At 48.7% G+C, this 21984-nt stretch overlaps 1 protein-coding gene across 2 annotated transcripts in view; it reads right to left on the bottom strand.

Moving 5' to 3' along the window:
• DLGAP2 (DLG associated protein 2) overlaps nucleotides 1–21984 on the bottom strand; it is a 424403-nt gene that overhangs the window by 28776 nt on the left and 373643 nt on the right. Inside the window, exons 7-10 of one of the 2 annotated variants that reach the window (XM_050800200.1) lie at nucleotides 10691–11040; nucleotides 9587–9628; nucleotides 2446–2531; nucleotides 136–551 (exon numbers count right to left, since the gene is read on the bottom strand). In XM_050800200.1, the coding sequence (XP_050656157.1) occupies nucleotides 136–551; nucleotides 2446–2531; nucleotides 9587–9628; nucleotides 10691–11040 (894 nt within the window). The remainder of the gene's footprint in view (nucleotides 1–135; nucleotides 552–2445; nucleotides 2532–9586; nucleotides 9629–10690; nucleotides 11041–21984) is intronic. The other variant, XM_050800199.1, reaches the window with a different exon arrangement.

Below are 21984 nucleotides of genomic sequence, written 5' to 3' on the forward strand. Positions count from 1 at the left end.
ATACTAGAAAGCACGTTTATTTTCATTCACTTGAATACCAAAGGAAGGAACTTTTCTCCATTAATGCTGTGATGTGCATGTTTGCATGACTGAGAAATGGTGTCTAAGAGGCCCCAGGGAAGCCTGAGCTCTTACTTTCCTCCGAGAGATCGTTCTCCTCCGCCTCTCGCTCCATCTCTTTGCACCAGCCTTCCATCCTCTTCGTCTCCGTGTGCAGCAGCTTCAAAAACCAGGACCCATCCCTGCGGCACGGAGACACCCTCCCGGTCTCTACTGTGTCGATGGCGGGCTCCAGCCACGGGTCCGGAGGGGGCAGGGTGGAGGTGTCCACTTGGGTCCGATAGTCTTCTCGATAGCTGAAGAGCCCCTGGGTCCGTACAGTTCTCACCGCGCCATACTGGGTGGGGGTGCTGGGCTCGGAGTGCCGCTGGAAGGATGAGCCGAACTGGAGGCCTTTGTCCTCCATGGTGATGTGGCCTGGGAACCCCTCCAGCTCCAGGTCAGCTTGGACGGCAGCCGTGACGCTGTTAGAACGTTTAAAACGCCCGTGTCTGCAAAAGGAGGGAAGGAAGAGAGGGTAGCCTTTCTGAGAGGACTTGGTGCAACAGAATCCTACATGTGGCTTGTCAGGAGCGCACCTGAGCACAGCAGCATAGCAGCTCAAGGGTGGGTGGTGGTTTGTCTGTGAAATGTGCTGGTGTTTGTCTATGGAAGAACATTTGGTTTTGCAAATCGTTAAACTTTAACATCTGCCTAAGTCTCAGGCCCTAAAAAACGCCCACTTGGGATTTAAGTTTATTGAATGATACAATGAGAGTTAATGTGTTTCATGAAACCGCTATTAGCAAACGGCTACCTCCCTTTCAGAAATATGCTACAAGCTTATACAGCCGAGGTCATGGGTTCTTCTATGTAAACAATACCCACATCATACTGAGTTTTAGTGGCTTCCAAATTGTGTTTCAGGGCCTGAGCCACTTCTGTCTGAATAACTTAATATGTCCCCATTAACCCCTATATGCAAAATAAGGACTCCAAATTCTGACTTTGGTGTTTGAAAAACATTTTCACTGTCTGTATTTTAATGTCATCCTTTTCCACATGGCTGATCACTGAAATAGTCGGCAGGAAGGGGCTTATAGTTGGAGACCAGCATGCTGGGTGAGAACGCTGTGAGCGTGTGTGTGCACGTGTGTGTCCTCTGTATCTCTGTGTTTGGGATATGTGTACATATGTGCATCTGTAGTGTGTGCCTGTGTGGTGTGTGTCTCTGTGTCTACATAGCCCCAGCTACTGCAGCCATCCCCGTGGCTCTGCAGGCTGAACCCACAGAAGCACAGAGCTGGTTAGTAACGTTGCCACGTGTTCCCTTTGCGGGAGGGACACTGAGTCACAGAGCAGGATGGAAGGCAGCCTGCCCGGCTCCCCGGTGCAGAATATGGCCAGGTTCTAGGAGGTCTACTTGGAAACTGGGGAAGCCATGAGCTGGGGTCGGAATCTCTTTGTAATCAAAAATCTCCATAGGGTGGGTGCTAAAATGCTCCCTGATGAGGGAGGCCACCCAACACTGTCCCTATCAGAGGCTGGCTGAGCCCTCACAATGTAATAGTCTCATCAAAATTTGTTTTTATGAAATAGACAATACATGCTATTTTAAATATAAACTAAAATGATCATCCTGCCTCGTTGCAAAAATAACACTAATGGACATCACTTTATGTTTCCAGGTAGTATTTTTGAAGTGAAACAACTTCACGTTATACGAAGGTCTTGAATGTGCTTTGCTGTCTTTCTATCATTTCACGTTTAACATGACAAGGTGTGAAGCCTGTATTGGTGTCACCCTCAGCCCGTCCTTTTTTTTTTTTGAGACAGAGTCTGGCTCTGTGGCCCAGGCTGGAGTGAGTGGCGCCATCTTGGCTCCCTGCAAGCTCCGCCCCCTGGGTTCACGCCATTCTCCTGCCTCAGCCTCCCGAGTAGCTGGGACCACAGGCGCCGCCACCTCGCCCAGCTAGTTTTTTGTATTTTTAGTAGAGACGGGGTTTCACCGTGTTAGCCAGGATGGTCTCTATCTCCTCACCTCATGATCTGCCCACCTCGGCCTCCCAAAGTGTTGGGATTACAGGCGTGAGCCACCGTGCCCAGCCTCAGCCCATCCTTCTTTCCTTTGGATCAAGGACTGTGACTTTCAGGCAGTCAGCTGCTCTGCTTTCAGAGGTGACAAATTACTTTGGAAAGAATTACTCCCTTGCCTCTTGCAAAAACAAGACATAGGCAGGTGTTAACTCATACTTGGGGGCTATCAGTGGAAAAGTATAAACGTATGGCCCTGTTTCCACAAGCACAGGCATGACTGAGGGCCAGCAGGACCTAGGAGCTTCCATCAGGCATTTGACAAAGAGCTCTCCCTCGGGGGTGACTGCGTGTCAGAAGGGGCTGAGTTACCGCTTCTCATCTTCCACTTGCACCCCGACGGAGTGGTATTCCCGCAGACCACGGCTCTCCGTGTCAGAATCTGTGGCCGTTTCCACCTAATTCAACAGAGAACATCTTATTTTAGAACAGAAACATGGGGCCTGCGCAAGGGACTATTTTGTTGTTGTTGCTGATTTGCTGTAATTAATTACGTATTTGTTTAATTAATGCAGAGATACACTTGACCCAGTAGAATCACAGAGAGGGAAATGCATTCACATCAGAGTAATTACATCGCTCCTGCGTCTCATCACATTTTACATAACTACCTGAACTCAGAGCTGCACTTTGGTCTTTTAAATGTATGCAAATAAAACTGCTTAGTTCAGCTCAGGCAAAAAATAGGTTTTGTTGAACTGCATTATTACAGGACTTAAAAGCTCTTATCACGCCCTACGGTGATGAAAGTACAGCATGAACCAAACATAGCTAATGGCAACAAATAAGCAATTTAATAGAATTATACTGATGGCTGCAGCCACATACAGGGAGACACAGAAAGGAATTTAAGCATTGATCAGAAACAGAGGCAAACTCTCCACCTTGACCTCCATAGAGCTGTCTCACATCTGCTAAGAGGATGGCCAGCAGGGTGATGTCAGATCAGAACAGAAATCATATATTCCACAGAGAATTCTTACTGTGGCTATATTATTTGCCAAAAAGTCCCCACAAACCCACCAAACATTTCAATGATCATCAACTATGCAAAGTTATCCCACAAGGGAATTCTAGTACAGTACAGTTTCTTAAAAACAAAAAACCCCTAAGTCTCAGTAGGAAAACTCTGAAACCAAACGTTAGTTAAGCCATTGATGAGATTCCAGGCACTGAGTCATTCCTCCTTCCAGAAAAATATTACCTATGGTAGCAAAAGGGCTTTTGATCCCTCTCTGAAATGTCACAGCTAAGTTATAAAACATCTCTCTTTTCTTAAACATATTACTGATCACTACAAGGAAAAGGTGCAAAGCATTAAATAATTATGACTGTGTTCTCTGGGAGTCAAGAGAGGAGCTGCACGTTGACATTTGAGTTGCAGTTTGTGACTGTCCTAAGGTTAAGCCTGTGTCAACAAGGACTGGCTCAGATTTGTGGCTAAGAGAAGTAATCATGGTAACAGGGAAGACTTACTTGGCGCGTACCCTGTCCCAGGCACTATGCTGAGGTTCCAGCGTTACCACGTGTAATCCATACAATAACCCCAAGCATGTTTCCAGCCCCAGGAGAGAATTGGGGGATCAGAGGAGTGGGGGGGGTGACTTGCTCAGGAGTGCCCAGCTGGTTGGGGGCAGGGCCAGGGCTCTTGTCCAGATCTCTCTGACCCCAGAGCCGTGTGTGGCATGGAAGAAAGCATATGAGAAAACCCTGGAGCTCTTGGCCGGCCACGGAGCCAGGGGAATGGACAGAGACGTCCACTTTCATTGGGTGTAGTTCTGAAGACAGGTGCAGAATCCGTCCCTAGACTGGGATGCGTGTTCTGATAGCTGAGTGAGACGGGCTACAGGAGGAAGAACATTCCTGAGTGAAGATCCTGGCCTTCCTGTCAGAATTGACCATTCCCCTTTCTAGTTTTAAGTGGGTCACGGCTTTATTAAACCTTACCTTGCTCGACATAAACATTATTACACAAAAGGATTGTAATACAAGGAATAGATTTAAAATTCCACGTCTGTACCTATGGAGCTGCCTCGTGTTTTACCTGCAAAGGATCCCATTTGATGAATACAACCTAGTGCATTTAATGAGCCTTCAGTGGAGGGAAATCTGGTTGTTTCTAGTTTTCTGCCATTATAAATGATGCTGCTACAAATACATGTCTGTACTTGTGTGTGTGTGAAAACTTCTGTGAATGTATCCACCGGATGGGAGGTCTGGGTCAGAGGCATTTGCACTTTTTAATTTTGGTAGATATTGTCAAATCTGATATGAGTGAAATAAATTCCAATGGATACTTTTAAAGTTTTTATCATAAAAATGTGGAGAATATTTGTCTCACTTATTCTATTTCTAGGAATCCAGCCTAAACAAAGGATCTTAAATTCTGACCAATGTGTGAGGTGTTCATTGCAGCATTATTTATAAGGTAGCACCTGGGGAGAATGAGGGGGATACAGTGGGATAGGAATGTGCAGTAAGTCATGATTTACTCGTGACATGGAATACCACACAGCCGTGAAAAACGATGGAGCTGGGCATGGTGGCTCATGCCTGTAATCCCAGTGCTTTGGGAGGCTGTGGCGGGAGGATCACTTGAGCCTAGGAGTTTGAGACCAGCCTAGGCAACATGGCAAGACCCCATCTCTACAAAAAACAAAACAAAACAAAAATTAGCTGAGTGGCAGCACCTGTGGGACAAGCTACTCCAGAGGCTGAGGCAGGAGGATCACTGGAGCCCAGGATGTTGAGGCTACAGTTAGCTGTGAATGCACCACTGAACTCCATTCTGGGCAATAGAGTGAGACCCTGTCTCTAAAAAATAAAGATGGTTATAAAGATAACCTCAAGAATGCTTATAATACAGACTTTAAAGGACACAGATTAACAGGTGCCATGGACAACAGAATTACCAGGTGCATGCACACACGTAGAAACACCCATACTCACAGGCAAGTACGTGTACCATGGAAGAGACGAAAAACACACAAAAAAGTAAAAGCTTTTTTGGTCGGGCGCGGTGGCTCAAGCCTGTAATCCCAGCACTTTGGGAGGCCGAGACGGGCGGATCACGAGGTCAGGATATCGAGACCATCCTGGCTAACACGGTGAAACCCCGTCTCTACTAAAAATACAAGAAAATTAGCTGGGCGAGGTGGCGGGCGCCTGTAGTCCCAGCTACTCGGGAGGCTGAGGCAGGAGAATGGCGTGAACCCGGGGAGGCGGAGCTTGCAGTGAGCCGAGATCGCGCCACTGCACTCCAGCCTGGGGCACAGAGCAAGACTCCGTCTCAAAAAAAAAAAAAAAAAAAAAAAAAAAAAGTAAAAGCTTTTCCTTCCTTTCTCTGTCTCCAAATTTCCTCTAATATATTTTTGTTATTTTTATAGTGAATTTGAAAAATACAGCTTTTGGAACTGGTCAGATTCTGCTACTTGCTGGCCATGCAATTTAGGAAAGTCTTTTAAATTTTGTTGAATCTTTGCTTCCTTGTCTCAAAGAGGGGACATCCAATGCCTCAGTTAACTGATGTAAAACTCTCAGCATGAGGCCTGACTCAAGTAGGTTCGTCCACAGCAAGTGCGAATTCCCTGTTCTCTCATCCCAGCTTTAAGGATGGTCAGGTGAATAGTGGTATGCATATTACATTAAAATTACATTAAAGGTGCACGCATATGATGAACCATGCAGATTTTATCGTGGCTGTCTCATGAAATCTTTCTAAGGAAAATGAAGTTCAGCATTGCTGGAAGGTAAAGTCTGAGGGAGACATGGTAAAATCATACTTGGCCAGGAGGAGTTAAGTATCAATTTCAGAAATCCTGGGCATAGAGAGGCTTCCTGTGAGACAGAAAAGCAAATCTGGGACAAAGAAAATAAATTATTTTGTACAGTGGAAAGGCAATTCAAGAGTCTTTTCCAAAGGAAATGCTGGCTAGAAGTAGGTTTAAAAAGTTTTGAGGCCAGGCACACGGGTTCACACCTGTAACCTTGGTGCTCTGCAAGGCTGAGGGGGAGGATCACTGGAGCCCAGGAGTTTGAGGCTGGAGTGACCTATGATTGCACCACTGTACTCCAGCTTGGGCAACACAGCAAGCCCTCATCTCTTACAGTTTTGAAAAATACATGGGTGCAAGAAAAAAGATGAATGAGCGAAATCACTGTCCCGCCTCCCATGCAGTCCCAGGCTAGCAGCAGCGTCAAAGCCAACCAGCCGCTTCTGAGCCAGCTTCTGCAGGGACGCTGAGAAAATGACTGTGGGCAGGGCTGGCAGCAGGAACCGCTCACTAGTAATATCGGGCCAGGGTGCCAACCTGTAATCTCTGCTCTCCCGACAAGCTCATTTTCTGCTCTTTCTTCCAAACCTCACACACAGCAGGGCAGGTGCCCTGGATTTGATGCAAACTCCTCTTTCCCTCTGAGACGTGCTCTCCCTCCAAGAGTTAGGGGTGAGTGGCCAGCCCCACCTGTGAGGCTTTGAGCTCCAGGGCAGCCGTGAGGAAGAGCAGCTGACTGTGTGTCTGGAGAATCGGGCAGACACCAGTCAGCGTCTTTTCCAGGTTGCCTCTGCCCTCTCACAACCTGGTGAGATCACAGAATAGAGACTGATCTCATTGGCCGGGCGCGGTGGCTCACACCTGTAATCCCAGCACTTTGGGAGGCCGAGACAGGTGGATCAGCTGAGGTCAGGAGTTCGAGACCAGCCTAGCTAACATAGTGAAACCCTATCTCTACTAAAAACACAAAAATTAGCCAGGCATGGTGGCACATGCCTGTAATCCCAGCTACTTGGGAGGCTGAGGCAGGAGAATCACTTGAACTCAGGAGGCGGAGGCTGCAGTGAGGCGAGATCAGGCCACAGCACTTCAGCCTGGGCAACAGAGTAAGACTCCATCTCAAAAAAAAAAAAAAAAAATTAAAAAACAACAACAAAACTGATCTCATTTCTAAAGGTGGGGCTCGTAAGGCACCAGGGACAGAAGGATCCTGACTGTTAGACCAAGCCTCCACCTCACCTAACTGCAGTATCTGGGAGCTGTAAACATTTCCCACAGAGTTCCCCAAACACACACATGCACACAAAAGAAAATGGAAAACTTAGCAGGAGAGACAAACCGCAAAGGATAAAAATGAAAGTGAAAACACAAATGGTCCAATTGGAAGAAAAGTAAGGTCAGGCCAGACCGGGTCAGAGGACCTCTCCGAGGTGGCTCAGCCATGCCCACAAGCTCTCCTCCTTATCCTAGGACTGGCCTATGAGTGCCAAGACTGGGGCCCATTCTCTCCTACGGGCATCTAGCCTGCAAATTTGGAGCTCTGATGAGACCTGTCTGTGTGTCCTGCTGTAAGGGCCAGACTCACACGGCCATGTCCAGACATCTGAGGAACAGGGGACTTGCCACTGGCCTCTGCTCTAAGCTGGGCAGGGAGGGAGGATGGGGGCCATAGGTGGTGTGAGCTGAGGACCCTCACTCACTGGGGATCATGTTAGACACAGCCCAGTAATTATAATGAGAATCCTGAATTCAAACCCTGGTAGTAAAAGGTCATGCAATGCACTGTGAACAAGGGAGCTGCCTTGTGGGACGGGACCCCCCTGGAGCTGTCTTTCTGCGAGCCAGCGGGCCACAGAGGGCGTGAGGTCCACAGAAGATGTGTTCAGTAGCATGGACACTGTTCATTTGTAGGAATGACATTTGCAGAACACAGATTCTCCTGCTATCTGCACTCAGACAAAACTGTGCCCAAAGTTTCCCAGAAGCCAGTCCCGTTGGATGCTGGTTGAACACAGGCTGGCCAGCTTTGTCTATGAGCTCAGAACAGCGTGACACCTGCCCTGTGTCCCAGGACAGGAACAGAACCAGGGCAGGCTCCTGAGGGCACAGAATCATTCTGGGATTTTCTCCTCTTTGAGAAGCAGAGCAGAGAGGAGTGGAGTGGAGTGCAGGCTCCAGAGTCTCACCCGCTGGCTTCACTCATAGTCTTGGCCGTGAGCCCTTAGGCAAGTCCCTGACCCCCCTGAGCCTCAGTTTTCCCATCGATAGGCTGGGCACAGTAACAACCAGCACACAGGGTTATTATGAGGATTAAATGGTGCCTTGGTGCCTGGCGGGGACGTGGCCACCTGTCCACAGCCTGCTCACTCCTGTCTCAGCCTGTCACCTCCTGCCCTGGCAAGGCTGCTGTCTGCAGCTCCCCTCCTGAGGCCTCCCAGGCACCCACAGGAACCTGTCTTTCATCCACTCGGTTCCTTCTTTTCCTCCCCTTTACTCCTGCAGTGGTTTCAATTCTTTGGCTGTTTTCCTTATCCTGACACTGGAGCCGCTCCAGCTACATTTTCTCCATAGCTTTTCAATTCGCTTCCTTTGGATAACTGTGAGGTCACCAGCTCACAGGATGCACAGAAAACACACAGGATGTTGTACGTTTTGTTTTTTTTCTTACTGCCTTGATAGGTGACTTTGTTATCCACCTTCATTCCTGTCTTTGCATCCATCCTCACCCAGCACACACCCAGCGACCCATCCGTCCACTCGCTCACCCAACATTTACTGAGCACTCCCTATGTGCCAGGCACAGTGCTGGGTGCAGGGTGGCAAGAGGCTGGGGGTGCAGTCCCCCTCACGGGACACAGTGTGTGGGGCTGGGGTCCAGAGAGGCCCCCGGGAGGGGGTAAAGGCACAGGCTGAGCTTTGCAGGGGAAGCTGGGGGGATGAGGAGAAGCCTGTACTCAGCAGAGGCTGCTGTGCCAGGGGTGAGAGCTGGGAGTGGAAGAGGGGTGACCACTGAGGGGTGTGGGATCCTGGCTGTGGGTGGGGCAGGAAGCGGCGGCATTGTGCCCAGCGTGCTGACTTAACTGTATGAGTTTCCAAAATTATGTCCCACTCATTTCAGATAAAGTCGGTACTACACGTGCTTAGAAGTGGGCGCTGCCTTGGTCATGGCTGGGTGGACATCCTGGAGGGCACCTGTGGGAGGCAGCTGAGGAGAAAAGAGAGAGGGTGGGAGTATCTGGCAGTGGGAAGTCACCTGGCTAATTTGGGGACCTCTCCAGTCTCTACTGCAGACATGACCCTGGAGACGGAGACAGGCGAGGGCACCCTGGCTTTCCTGCTTACGGGTGCCCGGGCCCAGCGAGGCCCAGGGCTGCAGGCAGGTTATGGACCCTGGTGAGCCCCTTGTCCTCATCTAAGAGGCGATGGATGGGGGCACCCAGCATAGTGCCTGGCATATAGAATCAGGACAGAGGCAAGAGGGGATGGATGGGGGCAACCAGCACAGTGCCTGGCATATAGAATCAGGACAGAGGCAAGAGGGGATGGATGGGGGCACCCAGCATAGTGCCTGGCATATAGAATCAGGACAGAGGCGACAAGAGCAGTCGCATAAACATCCAAAAAGGGAGAGAAAATGAAAGTCATGCGGACGCGGCTTTGGAGCACATTTCGGTACTTACATCTGACCTTGGGTATGGCTGATGCTCTGGGAATTCAGAATCCTAAACAAAACAATGAAGCCACATGTGGAGACCCGGTTCGGAGGCCCTGGACCAGCGGGCGGCTCCCCTGCTCTCTCCGCCCGCATGCCTAGCTACCAGCGCGCACGGCCCGGCTCTCACGCACGCTCCACTCACCCTCCTCCCTGGGCCGCCCCAGCGGCAATCAAGAATCTGATTGTTAAAGCTCCGAGGAACGCAGGCTTAATGCAGGGGTAAAAGGAAGCAGGAGGTGGGCCGTGTTGGCAGAGGACTTGACATCCAGCCCTGCTCAACCACATCTCCCAGATCCCGGAGGAATGGGCTGCCTGACCCAGATCACAGGACAATCTCCCGGCCTCCCTGGGTGCGCAGCACTGCACCTAAAACGGACTTGCAGAGGGAGGTGCCCCGTGGGCGGGAGCTGGCCAGAGCTCTCCATTCGCGGGTAAAGGAACCGTCTGCCACGCCTGTATCATGGGCAGACATCTGGGGGCCCGGATGGACGGTGGGTCAACCATCTGTGGTCTGAAACCACGGATGCAGCATCTGTGACCTCAGCTGAGGGGACTGCCTGTACCTGAAATTGCTGTGAGTACGCCCAGGTTCTGTATGGAGGAGGGCCTACCTTTCCTTTTACCTCTTCATTCCCAACACCTTTTGGTTCCCCCACTCAACTCTTTGGCCACAATACTGAGAAGCTTTTTGAAAAATCAGACTTCAACAGAAACCCTCCCTCTTAAGCATCAAAATAGCGTTATCTCCATCCTCTCTAGGCAGCCTTTGGCCCTTGGAAAATGCGCGGCCCGGAGTGTATTTTCAGGGTGACAGGGGACAGGGAGCTGGAACCCCTGGCTTTCCTTCAGCCCTGGACCGGGGTCCGCGTCACCTCAGGGGTCTCCCGCCTACTCGCCGTGCTGGCAGGTCTGCAATGCAAACGCACAGCCCTGCTCTCAGGTTCCGCAGCCCTGCTGGGGTTAGGGTCAGTGCTAAGGACCCAGGGCCACTGGCTGGGTTCTGGCTTATTCTATGCTATTGGCAGGACTGAGTAGAGCGAGGCCCTGACGGGCGGCCACGAGCAGCTACCTGAATCCCGATGGAGGAGCAGCGGCTCTTGAGGAGTTCCTCCGCCTTGGACACCAGGATGGCCTTGTCGCTGGTCCTCGCGGAGCTGCTCTGGCTCTCGGGCATGTGGCGCTGGGCCGCGGCCGTCTCCAGGGCGAGGTTCATGGCCTTGTTGCTGTCCAGGCTGTCCGTGGAGTTGTAGAGGCCGCGGCTGTCCTGGGGCCAGGGCGACATCCTCTGCGCGCGGCTGTCCTGGTAGGCATCCTGGGTGGATTCGGTGCTGCTCTGCGCCGTCACCGAGATCAGAGGCTTGGAGGTGGTCCGAGGGGGCACTGGTGGGGGGGTTTTCTTGTAATTTGTATATGAGACGGCTGTAAGAAAAGAAAGTCCCAAGTCAACAAGCGTGTTCTCCCCCACCAGCCTCTGGTCTACAGTTTCACCACGCCCACGCCCTGTGATTGACAGAGCAAGTCTGTTCCTGGACGTCTAGCCTAAGACACTAGCACAAAACGTGGGGAGAGTGAGACAGCACACATGAATAGACTTGTAAAAGTGCAGGATTATAAAAATACCAACAAATCCAGCAATAGAGACACAGCTAAGCAAGCTGTGTCCCCGCAGGACAGCACACAAATGATGGTGTGGCATCATTCCTACGCAGGTCACGTCATCATGGAAAACGCTCATTCTATCACGTTAGGTTCAGAAGAGAGATGGAGTCTTGCTCTGTTGCCCAGGCTGGAGTGCAGTGGCGCGATCTCGGCTCACTGCAGCCTCCGTCTCCTGTGTTCAAGTGATTCTCCTGCCTCAGCCTCCCAAGTAGCTGGGATTACAGGCACCCCCCCCACCACACCTGGATAATTTTTGTATTTTTAATACAGATGGGGTTTCACCATGTTGGCCAGTCTGGTCTCAAACTCCTGACCTCAGGACCTCAGATGATCCACCCGCCTCGGTCTCCCAAAGTGCTGGGATTACAGGTGTGAGCCACCACACCCAGCCCAAAGTGGATACATTTTTAAAAACCTTGCATTGGAAAGCGAATCTGAAGGCTAGAAAACTGAGGAAGGATGATCAGATGTTATCAAATCAGTCGGGTGCTGAGCTTCTCTTTTACCAGAGAAACATTCAAAATCCTGTCTTCTTTTTGTTTCCTTTTGTTCCTGACGTTTCCCCCTAATGTCAATCCATCCCTTAAGGAAAATTATTGAAAACTGACAATATTCAAGGCACTATTTAGGAGATTCAGAAAGTTCCCAAGACTTCTCCATCCCAAAGGCCAATAGTGCCAGGGAGAGACCTGGGTTAGGAAATCATTTTGTCTCTCTGGGTGGGACGCGTTGGGTTACCACGCATTCATCTCACCTCGGCAGGGATGAGGTCCGTTTAAACACTTGTTTCTCATGACGCCTTTCCTGACAGCGTTTCATAGTGTTGATTTATCAAGGGTGTTAAGTGCGACATGGACACATGATCAGAGAGACGGCGGGTGGAGGTGTGAAGAGGGCTCATTGATAAAGGGGTTTCCACGTGACAGCCCTGGAGAGCAGGTGGCTGTTTTCATGTTAACCCATTTGTCATGGGACATTTACAGAAAACAGAGTCGTCATCATTAATGATATGTCTTCAGATTGTGCGGCTCTAGCCGAAGGCAGGCCGGTGTCTGCTGCGCGCCAGAGCGAGACTGTGGACGGGGGCTCTCAGTGACCTCTCCAGTGGCAAAGCTGGCTCTGCGTTGGTTCTCTTAACCAGAAATACTGATTCCGAAGAAGTTTTCAGTCCCAGCAACAGGGGTAGTAACAATCAAAATCAACAGAGACGCAGGAATACAGATTAAAATGTGACATCTGCCTTAGCATAAATATATTTTTCTTTGGCAAGTTTGAGGTGAGTAAAAGGTGACACTAAACACCCCAGACTGGTTGAGGTGAGTAAAAGGTAACACTAAACACCCCGGATTGGTTGAGGTGAGTAAAAGGTGACACTAAACACCCCGGATTGGTTGAGGTGAGTAAAAGGTGACACTAAACACCCCGGATTGGTTGAGGTGAGTAAAAGGTGACACTAAACACCCCGGATTGGTTGAGGTGAGTAAAAGGTGACACTAAACACCCCGGATTGGTTGAGGTGAGTAAAAGGTGACACTAAACACCCCGGATTGGTTGAGGTGAGTAAAAGGTGACACTAAACACCCCGGATTGGTTGAGGTGAGTAAAAGGTGACACTAAACACCCCGGATTGGTTGAGGTGAGTAAAAGGTGACACTAAACACCCCGGATTGGTTGAGGTGAGTAAAAGGTGACACTAAACACCCCGGATTGGTTGAGGTGAGTAAAAGGTGACACTAAACACCCCGGATTGGTTGAGGTGAGTAAAAGGTGACACTAAACACCCCGGATTGGTTGAGGTGAGTAAAAGGTGACACTAAACACCCCGGATTGGTTGAGGTGAGTAAAAGGTGACACTAAACACCCCGGATTGGTTGAGGTGAGTAAAAGGTGACACTAAACACCCCGGATTGGTTGAGGTGAGTAAAAGGTGACACTAAACACCCCGGATTGGTTGGATTTTCCCAGCGAGGTTCACCTCAGCAGGGAACAATGGGACATATCAAACGTCATAACCATGTCACCACACGTCACAGGAAAATGCAACAGGGAGGAAAGTAATCAGTTAGTGACCTTCCCAGAAAATGTAAGCAAATGCATGCAAATTCATCCCCACCTTGGCTCATTATGTGTTTCATAGTTACTCTCAAAGGTCTCCTGTCGCCACTGTTCAAAATCACAGACCTTACTAAGTGTATTTAAGTAAAATTTAAAGAGTCTGAAAAATTTCACAAAACAACTAAACCTTCCTTCCTGTGTGGAATATCTTGTAAATTAAAAAAGCTCATGGGGCAGGTTATGACTTATCTCCATATCACAGGAAAATCGCATACCACATCTTCTCACTTTATAAGGTGTTTGCTACAGGCTGATGAAATGATTTTTTAAACTGATTTCTTTGTAAAAATGTAGTTGCATGCCACACTTTTAAAACAAACAGATTAAGAAGGAGCAGTTCACCTCCAGCATACAAAAGGAAGAATTTACTACACTCCACCTGGGAGGGCACACACAGCGATTTTTCCTGGATGACTAAAGGGATTATACTGTTTCTAAATGTGTGTGCACATGCCTGCCAGGCTGTTCTCAGAACCACTAAAACGAAAACGCGGTTTGAAGCAATTAGCTGTGCTGTGGTGGTGCGGAGATGACCACTGACTGACTTTCGTTAAGTTATAGTTAGAACTTTGTGGAAGAGCATTGTTTTTCACCGAATCAGCAAAGTTCCAGTGTCAAAGTCATTATTTAGCCTACTGTATTCTCGGAATCCACATTTTAGGATGTGAATCCAAGTATTTAAAAAAAATTATTGCTTAAAACAACTGCTCACTGGTACTGAGTCTGTAACATATCATCAATTTCGTGGTGAAACCCCACACGGACGTTTGACGATGGCATTCAGTTCAACCTGAGTGTCCACATGGTTGCTGTGACCATATAGGCTTTCCGGAGACCATTGATAAGGAGGCTGAAGACCCTGGGCTTTCTTCCACGTTGGGCACGGATGTAAAGTGCCTGGCAAGCTTCGCTGGTGGATGTAAGATTGTAAGATTCGCTGATTTCAGGAGGCGTTTATCTAGAGCCTAAGAGCCTGGCCCCAGTGAGGTCCATAGTCACACTGGAAAGGCAGCCCTGAGAACCGAGGGTGCAGCATCAGAGACTGGGGATGCCCAGAGAGACTCGGGTTGAAGGAAGCTTCCTGGGGGTGAACCTGGCTGTGCCTTGAGGTGGATGGAGCTGCTCCTGGGAAGCAGGAGTGGGACAGGCCAGTGGATGTGGCCTGTGCCTCGATGAACCAGTGCCACCACGGGAAGGGCCAGTGGACATGGCCTGTGTTGTAGATGCACCGATGCCACCTCAGGGGGCCAGGGGACACGGCCTGTCCTGTAGACGCACCAGAGCTGCCACGGGAAGGGCCAGTGGGCATGGCCTGTCCTGCAGACGCACCAATGGTGCCACGGGAAGGGCCAGTGGGCATGGCCTGTCCTGCAGACGCACCAATGGTGCCACGGGAAGGGCCAGTGGACACAGCCTGTCCTGCAGAAACGCTGATGCTGCCGCATCCGCACCCACAGCCTCAGCTCTAGAAAGGCAGCCCTGGTGGAGGAGGGTTTGATATCAATGGGTCAGTTGTTATCAACAAAACCAGTATTCTCTGGCATAAAGATACTGCAAACTTGACTTGGATTTCCCCAGTGGTCTGCAGGCTCCTCTGGGGCTGAACCGCGGGTCACGTTACTGCTCTGGGGATACAGCCTGATCTCTTCTCTTCTTTACAAGTGTCGTGGAATTTTCCTCAAACTATTTACCTTCTGGCAGAACAGCAAGTGACCGTTCTGCCGTTCTCTCTTCCTCTAAATAAAACATGTGCTGTGACACTTGAACTCTTGTTTTGCTCTGTTTTCCTTTGGTGATTTAATATCTTGAGATGATTTTTACTACTCCCTGAAGTTGAGTTTCACTTACAGGATCCAGAGACTCACAGGCAAGTCACAGCTGTCAGACCAAACCTCCCCTGTTAGTCGAAGTTAACCATTTCGCTCAGGGCCCTCTCCCTGCCGGGTTAGTCGAAGTTAACCATTTCGCTCAGGGCCCTCTCCCTGGCCTGTCAGTCAAAGTTAACCGTTTCACTCAGGGCCCTCTCCCTGCCCGGTTAGTCGAAGTTAACCATTTCGCTCAGGGCCCTCTCCCTGGCCTGTCAGTCAAAGTTAACCGTTTCACTCAGGGCCCTCTCCCTGCCCGGTTAGTCGAAGTTAACCGTTTCGCTCAGGGCCCTCTCCCTGCTGGGTTAGTCGAAGTTAACCGTTTCGCTCAGGGCCCTCTCCCTGCCGGGTTAGTCGAAGTTAACCGTTTCACTCAGGGCCCTCTCCCTGCCAGGTTAGTCGAAGTTAACCGTTTCACTCAGGGCCCTCTCCCTGCCGGGTTAGTCGAAGTTAACCATTTCGCTCAGGGCCCTCTCCCTGGCCTGTCAGTCAAAGTTAACCGTTTCACTCAGGGCCCTCTCCCTGCCGGGTTAGTCGAAGTTAACCGTTTCACTCAGGGCCCTCTCCCTGCCGGGTTAGTCGAAGTTAACCGTTTCACTCAGGGCCCTCTCCCTGCCCGGTTAGTCGAAGTTAACCATTTCGCTCAGGGCCCTCTCCCTGCCGGGTTAGTCGAAGTTAACCATTTCGCTCAGGGCCCTCTCCCTGGCCTGTCAGTCAAAGTTAACTGTTTCGCTCAGGGCCCTCTCCCTGCCCGGTTAGTCGAAGTTAACCGTTTCGCTCAGGGCCCTCTCCCTGGTCTGTCAGTCAAAGTTAACCGTTTCACTCAGGGCCCTCTCCCTGCCCGGTCAGTCAAAGTTAACCGTTTCACTCAGGGCCCTCTCCCTGCCAGGTTAGTCGAAGTTAACCGTTTCGCTCAGGGCCCTCTCCCTGCCGGGTTAGTCGAAGTTAACCATTTCACTCAGGGCCCTCTCCCTGCCCGGTTAGTCGAAGTTAACCGTTTCACTCAGGGCCCTCTCCCTGCCCGGTTAGTCGAAGTTAACCGTTTCGCTCAGGGCCCTCTCCCTGCCCGGTTAGTCGAAGTTAACCATTTCGCTCAGGGCCCAAGGGAAAGGGGGCCTCTCGGTCCTTTCCTGCAAAATCTTTGGACAGGGACATCTCACACACTTCCTTCTGGTTCTATTAAACTCAATCTTTCTTGCTTCAGACATGAAATGATGTCATCGTGTGATCTTGGAGAAACTGCCTTCCCTTGGTCTGAGGGTGCTCTGTGGTGTCCGGCGTCTCACGAAGCGGAGATAAGCATCCAGAGAAGCTGGCGGAGATGGGTGCACAGTAAGGGCACTGTCACCACCGGATCCCTGAACAGCACTGGCCGTCTCCACCATCAAAGAAGAGAAGAAAACGTCAGAAGCACCTGCAAACTTGCCACCACCCCTTCATCAGTATGAGAAAGAAAAGTCACCTTGGAGTGTGCATGTGCATGTCCACACACACAAACACACCCCACACTCATGCATGTGTACACACATGCACACCCCACACTCATGCATGTGTACACACAGGCACACACACTGCCCCACACTCACACATATGTACACACACTCACACCACGTGCACACACTCAGACATGCACACACGCACGTGTGCACAGACTGCTCACAAACTCACACTCATACACATGCACACTCACACTCACACTTGCATACACATACCCCTTACGTGCACACACCCACGCTGTCACGCACATATGCACTCATATGCACACACATGCACACACGTGCACACACACCACCTCTCATGCACACATGCATGCACACATGCTCACACAGTCATACACACTCATACACAGTCACAGTTCACTGAGCATCCGCTCTGTGCCAGGCACTCTGTGGAGCACATTATATTTTGCAGTTCATTAAGCTTTTGTAACAACCTTGTGGGGTAGGCGGTCTTGGCATTTCCGTTTCTTGGAAGAGAAGGTGGAAGTGTGAATGGGCTTAAACCTCTTCCTGACATCAGCCCACAAGAAAAATGGTAGAACTGGGATTCAGATGACTCTCCAGCTGTTGGTTATGAGTCTAGTTTTCTTTCTGTGACCATTTACATAGCAGAACCTTATTTCTCATGACCTGATCTAGTATTTTCTCATTTAAGACACGGGTCCAAGAGTGCACATTGGAATCCTTGCCCACTGCAAAATTCAATGAAAGAGGCACTTATTTCAGCAAGAGTTATGGCGGTTCCAGGTTTCCTAAAAACAAAAAATCAAAATGCCTTTGGTGGAGGAAGACATTTTAAAGATTGCACCCTGACACTCCATGACCCAAACTGTTTAAAGGGACTATTAACGAATGGGCTTAAGCCAGAGTAAGAGGAGATTATATGAAATGATCTTTCAATTCCTTAAATCATAGCAAATCAATGAAAATTAGTTTGGGAAAGAGGACTTCGAATATTTGTTTATTGGCCTGATGATGTATTTCCCTGGTTCATGGGAAAGGCATGCAGGACTCACTGATTTCCACAGCATCAGTTTCTCCCTCATGATCTATGGACGGAGACCCTTTGCAGCAGCCGCGTGACCATGACCGTGTTCTTGCCCCGTGGCCTTGCTCTGGCAGAGCACCCAGGCTCGCCGTACCGTGAGGTTCCCCCGTGGCCTTGCTCTGGCAGAGCACCCAGGCTCGTCGTACTGTGAGGAGCGGGCTTTGCAGGAGATTGGTTCTCTGTTTTGGCTGAGTGACGGTGATGACACCAGCTGAATTGTCCCATAGGGGCGGATATTTATGGTTTCTTTGAAATAAACATAGAAACTGACCCTCCTAGTCCTGAAACCTGAGAAAGTTACATCTGTCTTATCTGAGTTCCTTTCTAAGGACAGCAGCCATTGGGCCTCCCAGATAGCATCATGGAGCTGCAATTCACCAGATCACTGCATCTAGACAATGAGACCACAGACCCCGCATCCACCCTGACTGCCCAACCCATCACCTACTTCCTGGTGGCCGCCTCTTCCTCACGGCTCCCTCATTCCTGTTTTCCCACACGTGGTTACACTTCTTCCCTGCTATATAAACCTCTAGTTTTAATTTGCCAGGGAGATGGATTTGAGATGGCTCTCCCATCTCCTGTAGCATCTGATTAAAGCCTTTTTCCCTGGCAATACTTGCTGTCTCAGTGATTGGCTTTCTGTGCAGTGAGCAGCAGACCTTAGACTCAGCTTCCGGCCTTTTGGCAACAGTGATGTTACTCCCTGTCTCTTCTCAGCGCTCCTTCTGGCCATGTGAACACAGAAGAGGCCATGGAGAACAGGTGGTCACGCATCACACAGGTCTCCAGCCCCCACTGCCCTGAGGCTGCATCACACAGGTCTGCAGCCCCCACCGCCCTGAGGTGCAGCGCCTCAGCGGGGTGAGGAGAACCCGGGCCCAGCAGGCTAAGAATGAGAGCTCTCCTGGGGCTCCAATGTGAACAGGAAGAAAACCAGCTTGAATGGCTTTGAAAAGGATTTTTAGTTAGACAACGTTTTCTTGGAATCAGCTAGTGCTCGAACGCTTGTGAACTGCCAGTCACTGCTGTCTTTACATGGATCTGTCCCCTAGCCTCCCCTAACCCTTGCCAGCAGAAACAGGTGAAGTTTCTCCCTGTCTTGTAGACAGGAAGTGGAACATTCGGGTCCCAGCAGCCTCGTTGCTGAAGGTTGAGGTATTAGCTATGGAATCACGGAGCCTCGTATTCTTCAGTGACACCATTCAAGGGGAAAAGCCCACTATGTTACCAGTACTTCAGGTTCTCTCAAAAACACTTGGACCACTTAGCTAAAGGACCAAGGGAAAGTTTCAATTGATCATCTGAGGGTTTACCAACCACAGGATCTGAAATGCCATCTCTGCAGGAGGGAACAGGTGTCCTGGTAGGATATTTCTAATCCCCTAAAAATATTAATCACTTGTCCATGTGAGTCCCTTTGTTAATGACCCCATGGGAAATCCAACACATAGTTTTAATAGAAATAAATAACTGACCTGTACTGTTTAAAGAATTGGAAACACTATAGAAGTTAAAGAAACATTTAGGAATACACATAAAAACTTCCAGGCATGCAGATACCAGACTCATTTTTACATGTGAGTACAGAAGTCCAGGGGGATCTCTGTGTGAAGACCTGGGACAGGCACTTAAAATCTATTTTAAATACAGCTTTTGTCATTCTCACTTACAGTGGGCCTATAGGCAAATAATACAATCCCTCATGTGTTCTGAATGGGAGTGTTTATAGCAGAACAATAAGTTACAAATAATATAGCAGTTATTAAGAAATTATTTTTAGACAACTAGAAAAGGTAAAAGATCTCACTACATTTTTCCTTTAATAAAAAGCAGCCCTCCAGCCAGAGAGAAAGGTCGGGTTACACACAAAGGGAAGCCCATCAGACTAACAGCAGATCTCTCTGTAGAAACTCTACAAGCCAGAAGAGAGTGGGAGCCAATATTCAACGTCCTTAAAGAAAATAATTTTCAACCCAGAATTTCATATGCAGCCAAACTAAACAAACTAAATAAGTGAAGGAGAAATAAAATCCTTTACAGACAAGCAGATGCTGAGAGATTTTTGTCACCACCAGGCCTGCCTTATAAGAGCTCCTGAAGGAAGCACTAAACGTGGAAAGGAAAAACCAGTACCAGCCACTGCAAAAACATACCAAATTGTGAAGACCATCGACACTATGAAGAAACTGCATCAACTAACGGGCAAAATAACCAGCTGGCATCATAATGACAGGATCAGATTCACACATAACAATATTAACCTTAAATGTAAACAGGCTAAATGCCCCAATTAAAAGACACAGATTGGCAAACTGGATAAAGAGTCAAGACCCATCAGTCTGCTGTATTCGGGAGACGCATCTCACATGCAAAGACACACATAGGCTCAAAATAAAGGGATGGAGGAATATTAACCAAGCAAACAGAAAGCAAAAAAGAGCAGGAGTTGCAATCCTAGTCTCTGATAAAACAGACTTTGAGCCAACAAAGGTCAAAAAAGACAAAGAAGGGCATTACCTAAAGGTAAAAAAATCAATGCAACAAGAAGAGCTAACTATCCTAAATATATACACACCCAATACAGGAGAACCCAGATTCATAAAGCAAATCCTTAGAGACCTATGAAGAGACTCAGACTTCCACACAGTAATAGTGGGCGACTTTAACATCCCACTGTCAATATTAGATCAATGAGACAGAAAATTAAGAAGGATATTCAGGACTTGAACTCAGTTCTGGACCAAGCAGACCTAATAGACAGAACTCTCCACCCCAAATCAATGGAATATACATTCTTCTCAGTACCACCTCATACTTATTCTAAAATTGAACACATAATTAAAAGTAAAACACACCTCAGCAAATGCAAAAGGATGGAAATCATAACAAACAGTTTCTCAGACCACAGTGCACTCAAATGGAACTCAGGATTAAGAAATTCACTCAAAACTGCACAACTACGTGGAAACTGAACAATCTGCTCCTGAATGACTACTGGGTAAAAAACGAAATTAAGGCAGAAATAAATAAGTTATTTGAAACCAATGCTTGAGCTGTGTCTCAGAATCTCTGGGACACAGAATTTCTGGGACACAGCTAAAGCAGTGTTTAGAGGGAAATTTATAGCACGAAACAGCCACAGAAGAAAGCAGAAAAGATCTAAAATTGACACCCAAATATCACAATTAAAAGAATTAGAGTAGCAAGAGCAAACAAACTCAAAGCTAGCAGAAGACAAGAGATAGATCAGAGCAGAACTGAAGGAGATAGAGACACAAAAAACCCTTCAAAAAAAATCAATGAATCCAGGAAATGATCAACAAAATAGACTGCTAGCCAGACTAAGAAAGAAGCAAAGAGAGAAGGATCAAATAGACACAATAAAATATGATAAAGGAGATATCACCACTGATCCCACAGAAGTACAAAATATGTTCGGATAATACTATAAGCACCTCTATACAAATAAACTAGAAAATCTAGAAGGAATGGATAAATTCCTGGACACATACACCCTCCCACGACTAAACCAGGTGTAAGTCAAATCCCTGAATAGGCCAATAACAAGTTCTGAAATTGAGGCAGTAATTAATAGCCTACCAACCAAAAAAAGCCCAGGACCAGATGGATTCATAGCCTACGTAACAAACCTGCAGGTTCTGCACATGTATCCCAGAACTTAAAGTAATTAAAAAAAAAAAACCCAGAAAGTAGCCCCTAAACCATTTCTTTTTCCTTAAGGGAAAGGTGCCTGAGAAGTCAGGCAAAGATATGCAGACTAGGAGCTTTCATATGTAAATGGCGCAGCTGTACCTGGAAGCCAGGTATATTCAATATGGCATCTCCTGCTTGCTTTTGCTTGTCACCATGTGTGCAGGGTGTCACGGCAGCCTCCAGGTAAAACCACGCATACAGGCATTGTGGCGACCAACCAGGTGGGGGGTGGAGGCCACATTTGCATAATAAAATATGAGGGTGGGAGGGCTGGTCTTTTTGCGGGCTACGTAAATGTAACACCTGGTCTAACCAATCCCCTGGGCCCTCTGTAAACCAATCACCACCTCCTCAAGCCTCTGTACAGAACTGACTGCATTCTGCTGCAAACGGGGACCTTCTTTTGGGCGATCTGCTGTCTCAGCATAAGGAAGCCTTTTCTCTCTCCTTTTTCTGTTAA

The sequence above is a fragment of the Macaca thibetana genome, chromosome 8 (genome assembly GCF_024542745.1).
Source record: "Macaca thibetana thibetana isolate TM-01 chromosome 8, ASM2454274v1, whole genome shotgun sequence".
Taxonomy (NCBI): Eukaryota; Metazoa; Chordata; class Mammalia; order Primates; family Cercopithecidae; genus Macaca; species Macaca thibetana.